At 40.2% G+C, this 8257-nt stretch overlaps 1 protein-coding gene and 1 pseudogene across 1 annotated transcript; one reads left to right on the top strand and one right to left on the bottom strand.

Moving 5' to 3' along the window:
* Positions 1-385: 385 nt before the first annotated feature.
* On the top strand, positions 386-4903 carry LOC120204213 (protein STRUBBELIG-RECEPTOR FAMILY 8-like). The gene is made up of 16 exons (XM_039204333.1): positions 386-772; positions 1130-1262; positions 1371-1442; positions 1553-1618; positions 1698-1769; positions 1876-1947; positions 2057-2128; positions 2228-2293; positions 2372-2437; positions 2517-2809; positions 2988-3241; positions 3366-3637; positions 3742-3877; positions 3968-4107; positions 4236-4392; positions 4502-4903. The coding sequence occupies exons 1-16, from the start codon at positions 652-654 to the stop codon at positions 4652-4654; spliced, it is 2145 nt and encodes a 714-aa protein (XP_039060264.1). The 5' UTR covers positions 386-651; the 3' UTR covers positions 4655-4903.
* A 32-nt stretch (positions 4904-4935) lies between these two features.
* On the bottom strand, positions 4936-8120 carry LOC120204018 (annotated as a pseudogene).
* Positions 8121-8257: the final 137 nt, after the last annotated feature.

Raw genomic sequence — 8257 nt, 5'->3', positions numbered from 1 at the left:
TGAACCAAACGCCACCTAAGTGATTTTTGGGTTAAAACGTCATATATGAAAGCAGTTTGAAAAAAAGAAAAGGATTTTCCTTGATTCCAATTCCCAACATTGAACCGTGTTGAAAGCCGGTCTTTTAAAGTTAAAGAACAAAAAGCAGAGGATCGAAGGTAGAATTTGACAGTGAAAGGAACCTGGGACAAATGGGAAAAATGTCGATACCTTTCTTGCATACTCTGTCTGAGGTCTGAACCCAACCATTTTTGTATGTGTTTGTTTATTATTATTATATTATATTTAGAAAGTATTGATTTTTCCTCCAAATTTTACTGCCCACTCTTCTTGTGCCATTTTTGACCGACACCCTTGTAATAAAATCACACACACACAGTCTCTTCATTACTAGGCTGCTGCCATTCGGATCTCTTTCTCTTTCTTTCTTTTGCTTTAATGGCGATGTCTTGAATCACTGAGTCTCCTAACGACTATTGCTGCTCCCCTATTTTCTTCCTTGTTCTTCATCTTCTCCAGTTGTGCTTTGAGTGCCTATTTCTATGGTTGTCTATCATGTGCTTCACCTCAGCTGATCCCAAAATCACCTGCAACAACGACTACTACAAGACTAAAAGAACTCCAAAAAAGTAGTAACAAAAAGAGCTAGCAATGGGTTACTGTAACATGCCTTTGTCTCTTTCTATGGCTCGTTTGCTGCTCAATGAGTTAGTCTTACTCGGTTTGATCTTTGGTTCTACTCCAGCTCAATGCACCACAGATCCTGCAGATGGTATTTCTTGTTTTCCATTTTGATTTCCTTTTAGGGTTTTTTTTCTTTTCTAATTGTTTAGCATTGCTGATTTGGTTGTTTGATGTGGTTTAGGGTTGTTTGATTAGTGATGATATGATCTTTGACTATTCTGCATTTTCTTTTGCTCGGAAAGTTTGAATCTTTTATGCTGTGTTGTTTGTTTCTCCAGAAAATAAATGTCAGTAAAATTAAGGGAAAATCTATTTGCTTCTATTCCTAGGGGATCATTGAATGGAGGGTTTAACCAATTAATTCAATCTAATATTTATTTGATTTATTAATGTTTGGAACCTGGATGTGTCTTATGAAGTTGTTTCCTTTGATTCTTTTGGACAGTTCAATCGCTTCAGGTTATGTACACTTCATTGAACAGTCCGTCAAAGTTAACAAATTGGAAAACTAGTGGTGGTGATCCATGTGGAGAATCATGGAAAGGGGTTACCTGTGAGGGCTCGGCCGTCGTTTCCATGTATGATATTTTATATATGTTCGAATATAGCTACTTATCTTTTTGGAAATTTGTGGTTTTGATCCGTTTATGTTTCGGTTAACGAGTGTTTCTTGTTGTTTATAACAGTGATATTTCTGGGTTAGGACTTTCTGGAACCATGGGATACTTACTCACCAATCTTATGTCATTGAAAACACTGTAAGATTACTCCATTGCTCCGACATCGATCTCCATTAATCTCTCATTCAGATTGTAACTCTTTATAGATCAGCTAATTAGTTCATTGGCTATTTTTGGTATTATGTTAGTGATTTGAGTAACAACAACATGCATGATACGATCCCATACCAGTTGCCGCCGAATCTTACGAGCCTGTAACGACTCTGATTCATGGTTGTTTTCATTCTTTTAATTGCTTGATCTTAGGAGCTTATTTATTGCATGATGACGCAGGAATCTTGCAGGTAACAACTTCAGTGGGAATCTTCCGTATTCCATTTCTAGTATGATTAGTGTTACTTACCTGTAAGTAACATGTCTCGAATGCTATGATGTTTTGTTTACTCACCACATAATAGAGTAGAAAATCGGAACTTTCTTTCATTACCTAATTCTAAATCTTTGGTTATAGGAATGTAAGCCGTAATTCGCTTTCCCTGTCTGTCGAAGACGTTTTTGCTAATCTTTCCAGACCTGGGACCTTGTAAGTGAACTTAACTTTATATGATTATTGTATCGAAGTTATTCTTTGTTGCATTAGTATTCCGCATATTTTTCCGACGGGTGTAAATTCGGATACCTTGTTAATGCAGGGATCTTTCCTTCAACAATTTTAGTGGGGATCTTCCTATGTCATTTAGCTCATTGAGCAATCTTTCTACACTGCAAGTGTTACATCATTAAGAGCAAAAATGAAAGGGAAAACGAGTGATATTCGTGCAGCTTCTTGATCAAGTGGTATTAATTGTCCGAATTTGTGGCAGATATTTGCAGAACAATCAATTGACCGGTTCGCTTAATGTTCTTTCGGGTTTACCTTTGACGACTCTGTAAGTTACTTTTCTCATACCGCACTTGGATTTTTACTCTCTTTCGGTCTGTTCTTATGCACCCTCGATTCTTTACAGAAATGTTGCAAAGAACAATTTCAGTGGATGGATTCCTCGCGAGCTTTTCTCAGTCCCAACTTTTATGTAAGGCTCAATATAGTATTGCTTTCTGAATCTAGTTTGTGCAAAATTTGAAATTTGTTGTTAAAAAAAACCGAGACAGATACAATGGCAACTCCTTTGCCGACGAGCCTGCACCTCCTTCACCATATGGTGGATCTCATAATAAACGTAATCCTCAATCTGGAGCTCGTTCATCCCCGGCTTCTGATGGTCAATCATCAGATTCTGATAACGGACTATCAGCTGGAATTATTGTAGGCATAGTTCTTGGCTCTTTGTTACTGCTTGTCCTTGCAGTACTTGCTCTTGTTTTCTGCATCCGCAGAAACAAAGGAAAGGTGAACGGTGCAAGACCTTCAAGGGAAAATCTTTCAGTTGCACCGGTAACGGTAGGTTTTCGGCTTCGTTTTTCTGTTTTCTGGCAGTACTTAAGAAAATTGATTTCTTTTGTTACAACATTTGATTGCATAATCCTCTTTGAAAATGTGAAGTGGAGCTATATTCATTAGGAATTGAATCTATTTCTAATTATTCGACTCGAGTAACCAAGGGGTAGCTTCTTTTTTTGCAGTACATACTGAGATGCAAGAGCAGAGGGTGAAAAATGTCGCTGCCGTCGTAGATTTGAAACCCCTACCTGCAGAACCAGTTGCGGTTGAAAGGATATCCAAAAACGGGTCTTTAAATAGAATGAAGTCACCCATCACTGCTACATCATATACGGTCGCTTCTTTACAAACAGCAACTAATAGTTTTAGTCAAGAATATCTCATCGGTGAAGGGTCACTGGGTCGTGTTTACAAGGCCGAGTTTCTGAACGGAAAGGTAACTAGAATAAATGTTTAATATTGAAGTTCTCTCAAGTAAAAGAACCCATGCCAGATAACTTGCGACATAATGCAAAAATTTTCAGAATGATCACTTACTCTTTTAATCTTGTTCGATCTAGACAATGGCTATTAAAAAAATTGACAATGCGGCATTATCATTACAAGAGGAAGACAATTTTCTGGAAGCTGTTTCCAGTATGTCCCGGTTGAGGAATCCCAATATCGTTACATTGGTTGGATTCTGCGCAGAGCATGGACAGCGTCTTCTGGTATATGAATATATAGGAACCAATAGTCTTCATGATATGCTGCACTTTTCTGACGATGGTAGTAGGAATCTAAGCTGGAATGCACGTGTTAGAGTGGCACTCGGCACTGCCCGAGCATTAGAGTATGTTATATGTGTATTGTTTTCTCGAGTCTATCTCATACGTGTTGCGTGTACTTGTCTGCTTGGTTGCATATCTTCCTTTCTGATGAAGCTGTTATTGTCAGATACTTGCACGAAGTCTTCTTGCCGTCGGTTGTACATAGAAATTTCAAGTCCGCAAGCATCTTACTTGATGAAGAGCTCAATCCTCACTTGTCAGACTGCGGTTTGGCTGCTCTTACACCGAATACCGAACGACAGGTAAGAAACAAAGTCCCTCTCGCTGTCTGTGAATAGAAGTTTAATTCTAGCTCTTAACTATTTTTTTTGGTTCAATTTAATATTGTGCAGGTTTCAACACAGATGGTTGGTTCATTTGGTTATAGTGCTCCCGAGTTTGCGCTGTCCGGAGTATATACTGTAAAGAGTGATGTATACAGTTTTGGGGTGGTGATGTTGGAGCTACTGACTGGTCGGAAACCACTCGACAGGTAAAAACCCATTTCCGGTTTCCAACCAGTAGATTATTATCTCTAGAAGTTGGCATTGTTACATGCTTTGTCTATCTGTCCCAAGCATAGTTTTGTTATGATGTATGACTGTATTTTGCATTTTTTAGTTCAAGGGCGAGATACGAGCAATCACTCGTCCGATGGGCCACGCCTCAACTACACGATATAGATGCCCTTGCAAAAATGGTAGATCCTGCACTCAATGGCATGTACCGTGCGAAATCTCTGTCACGCTTTGCCGATATCATTGCTCTCTGCGTTCAGGTAAAGCTATTTACGAATACTTTGGACAATCTGGAATATTTTAGCATGAGTGGTTTTGTAGAGTAAAAGAAAAGAAAATTTGCCAATTATGAAATTTTCTTCTATGCAGCCGGAACCGGAGTTTCGCCCCCCCATGTCCGAGGTTGTGCAAGCTTTAGTGAGGTTAGTGCAAAGGGCAAGCGTTGTCAAAAGGCGGTCGAGCGATGACTCGGGCTTTGGGTACAAAACTCCAGATCATGAGATTGTCGACTTGTCATTTTGAGTGTCGGGCTGAAACCGGAAGTTTGAACCGACACCTTGGGAGCAAACATCCTTAGGCTCAAGATGACAAAAAGAGCAGACAAGTTGAAGCGAAAAAGATCCACAAGAGAATCAAAATCAAGAAATGGAAAAAGAAAAGGTTCTGCAATTATTTCACACATGCAAATACATAGTTGTATTATTGGACATCATGATGCACATTCACGGTTTGCATCTCCACAATAAGAAAAATGAAATTTTCTGTAGTTCATTCAGAGTACATAACATTCGTCTTGCTGTCATGTTTTCATGTTTAGTATTGTCTGAGTATCGATTAGACAGTCGTAATCAGCCTAATTGATACCGGCATTCTCATGATGTGATTTAAAATTCCTGTTAAAATAATTTCCCCGAAGCCGAACACATTGGTCGATTGAGTCACAGTTATTTCTATGTCCAAATCTTGGGTTCCATCTGGGGATATAGTAAACCAAGGTGGATGCAAGGTAATTGTTGTTCCGTTTGGCGGTATTGCTAAGCCTATGTAAGTCTCCGGTTTGGTTGCTACATTCTTGAAACTCCGTCTCACTGTCAGCAATCTTCTTAGTGCAGATATCGTCACCGGCGGTATGTTCAAGTTAGCTGGGTGGCCAAGCGACTGACTGCACCATGCTCCAGTGGCAACTATGATTGCAAAGCGATCAATGTTCGGCATTGAACACAAACCTGATATAATCTTCAAATTCTGCTTCATGACGGCAATTATGAAGAACTAAGTTATATATATTGGTCAAGCTTGATGATGGAAGGTTTACGATGATAAGACCAAACCTGGATCCATGACGTGACTTGGATTAACAAAGCCGGTGCCGAAATCAAAATTATTATCGGCATACGAGCTCCCAACTTCGAATCCTTCTGCCATTATAACCCGACCATTTTTATCAAACTTGGTGGCCGTGGTTGACATTGCCGATGCAATCATCGAAGGTATCCAGGAAGGATACTTCTGCTTAATTAGTGCTGCAATTCCGGCAATATGAGGTGCAGCCATGCTAGAACCAGAAATCAGAGCGAAATTATAGCTTATATAAATAGCTTCAAAGCATAATCAACTCTTTATTTCCAAACAATTATTAAGAAGGTTGATATGATCGTTTTAGTTCGTTACCGGTTAGAAGTGGATCGAGGACGCTGAAGGGGCTCCAGGGTGCCCATATTTCATGTCCCGGGGTGAGAATATCGGGTTTAAATACATCGGCAGGGTTCCAATCAATGTCGATAAAGTCGGATCCCCTTGCTGAGAATCTGCTAACGATGGGTGCTTGGCCACCAAACGAAGCAAATCTACATGTCTCGTATCGCAGCTCGCGCGTTGAACTCTGTCACAAAGCCTCTTGCATCCCTTAATGTTTGCTGTTCATAATATTGAGATAGAATCTACAAACAAACATAATATTGTGTTAGAACTGGTTGTTGACAATGGGAAAATTTGCTTGTTGTGGAATGATAAACCCGTTTTACCTTTGCATCTGCGACTTTTGTGATCAAAGTGCCAGAAACAGAATAAGGAATTGGTTGGCCGATGAAATCACCATAACTCAGATTCGCAACAAGAATGAATCCCATGAATCTGAGAACTCTCGCGGTGTTGATGATGACGGTTAACGTGGATGAATCATTATAGAAACCGGCCGAGAAAGTGCATATAACAATACTACCCCTCACTATGTTAGGGTCGAAAGCTTCCAGATATTGGCACTCGTCGACATACGGCGGAGTCCTAGGGAATGTCCCACTTAAACTGATTGCATCCTTAGCCAGCACTAGCTTATACAGTAATGTTCCATTTCCAAAAGTTGGAGCTACCAAAGACAACATATATGTAAATGTTACTGTCAGTTTTAAGGTTTTTAGAAGAATGCATTACCTGATAACCCGCACCAGAAATAGTTAGACCATTTCCTAGGAGAAGAGAACCGATGTATCGTCGGTCCGTCCTGAAAGCGGCTGCACCGACATTCCAAGGGCTGTAAGACAATACCGTTGAAGGATCAGGACCTGAATTTCCAGCAGCCTGTACCACAAAAACCCCAGCTCTTCGTTCGGATAACATGGCTAAGTCGAAAAAGCTCAAGAATGTGACTGAATCTTGTGGTGGTTCATCCGGTCCAATCTACAGATTCAAGATATCCACTCCATCTGCTACTGCCTGTGGTGTTCTCGTCACAAATTATATTAGGAACTTGCATGGAAGTAATGCATTGTTATATTAGAAACTGATGTAGATTCAGTCCTACTTGACCAATGGCTGCAACTACATCCGCAAGTGTTCCTACCGTCGGATAGACAGCCTTATAAACAGAAACTCTGTTTCCGAAAGAGGAAAAGAACTCGATATTCAATATCATTACTAGAATCATCTCATGGTAATGAGTTCAGAAAAACGGACCTTGCTCGTGGTGCCATCCCACTGGCTCGTCCATAATAGAAGCTTTTAACCACCACAGGGACCCCGAAGTTTCCGGCTGCAGTAGATGCTACGTGGCTGATCCGAAGAACACATTGTCTCCAGCGTTACAAAGACAATACATAAATCATAAAGTTAACATGTTACCTTATTTGTTTCATACACTTACCTTCCATGGCCTACTGCATCCGCCAGTGAAGGAATATCGATCGTAGCATTAAGTGGAGCGAGCGCTGAAGCGACGGCTATGAAAAACCTGGCGGAAACTATCTTATCATTGCATGAAAACGATGGGGAATTGAGGACCAGTCTCACACGCACCAGAAAAATGAGAGATATTGGACGTTAATGGATTGAGTATGTCATAAGCAAAGCTTGGGTGAAAAGAGTTAATCCCCGTGTCGACGAAACCGATTACTATCCCATCTCCTCCGTTTCGGTTGCCGCCTTCTTGAGTCCACACGGTTTGCGGTAACCTTAAGAACTGAGGACTGTAAGTAGTCATCACTTTGGTCCTTCTATCTCCTTCAACCAACTCAACTCCCGGAGCATGTTGTAGTTTCTTGGCCTGCAAATTTTCATGGCAATTACAGTATGAGAGAACGAAAACAATGAGTAAAACACTAAAACAAAGTACTAGGAAACAACCTGGGATGGTGTTGTGTGGACAGCAAAGCCATTAAGAACAACGTTTGAAGCTGTACAACTTGTTATAGCTTCCCCTATCTAGAGTTCTATGAAGAACTTGATCATGAGAATCGACCAACGTCTTTGCATGATCCATGGAAGCTTCACTAATCTTTCGATACAAAAAAAGTGTTAAACTACAATTTTGAACATCAGTGTTCCAAGATTATACTAAGATGTTTTGTAACCTGTTGGGATCGAATTTTCTTCCATGAAATGCCGCTGATTCTTCCATTAAAATCAAATATATCGATCTTTCTTCTACAATAGATGCAGTCAAACTCTTCACGAGAAGGTGGAAGAGAAGGAGAAGAGTGAAACAGTTTGCCATGTTTGTGCTAGGGAATGAATGATTTGAAAGGTGACCGAGACAGATGATGAACTGTAAGATTGCACTTTGATGGTGTTGAGATATCATGAGTTGGCAGATCAGCGCAAAGGTGGGAATTGATTGTGATATGTTCCTCA

This window comes from Hibiscus syriacus, unplaced genomic scaffold (assembly GCF_006381635.1).
Source record: "Hibiscus syriacus cultivar Baekdansim isolate YM2019G1 unplaced genomic scaffold, ASM638163v2 tig00010533_pilon, whole genome shotgun sequence".
Classification (NCBI taxonomy): Eukaryota; Viridiplantae; Streptophyta; class Magnoliopsida; order Malvales; family Malvaceae; genus Hibiscus; species Hibiscus syriacus.
Note: the sequence above shows the minus strand (reverse complement) of the source record. Positions and strands in the feature narration are given on the sequence as shown.

What these genes read in the sequence shown, in the direction of transcription:
- LOC120204213 (XM_039204333.1), top strand. Translation starts at nt 652, where the DNA reads ATGGGTTACTGTAACATGCCTTTGTCTCTTTCTATGGCTCGTTTGCTG. An exon ending in CTTATGTCATTGAAAACACT is followed by an intron (nt 1,443 to 1,552) that starts GTAAGATTACTC and finishes GTATTATGTTAG; the next exon opens with TGATTTGAGTAACAACAACA. An exon ending in GGTCGGAAACCACTCGACAG is followed by an intron (nt 4,108 to 4,235) that starts GTAAAAACCCAT and finishes TGCATTTTTTAG; the next exon opens with TTCAAGGGCGAGATACGAGC.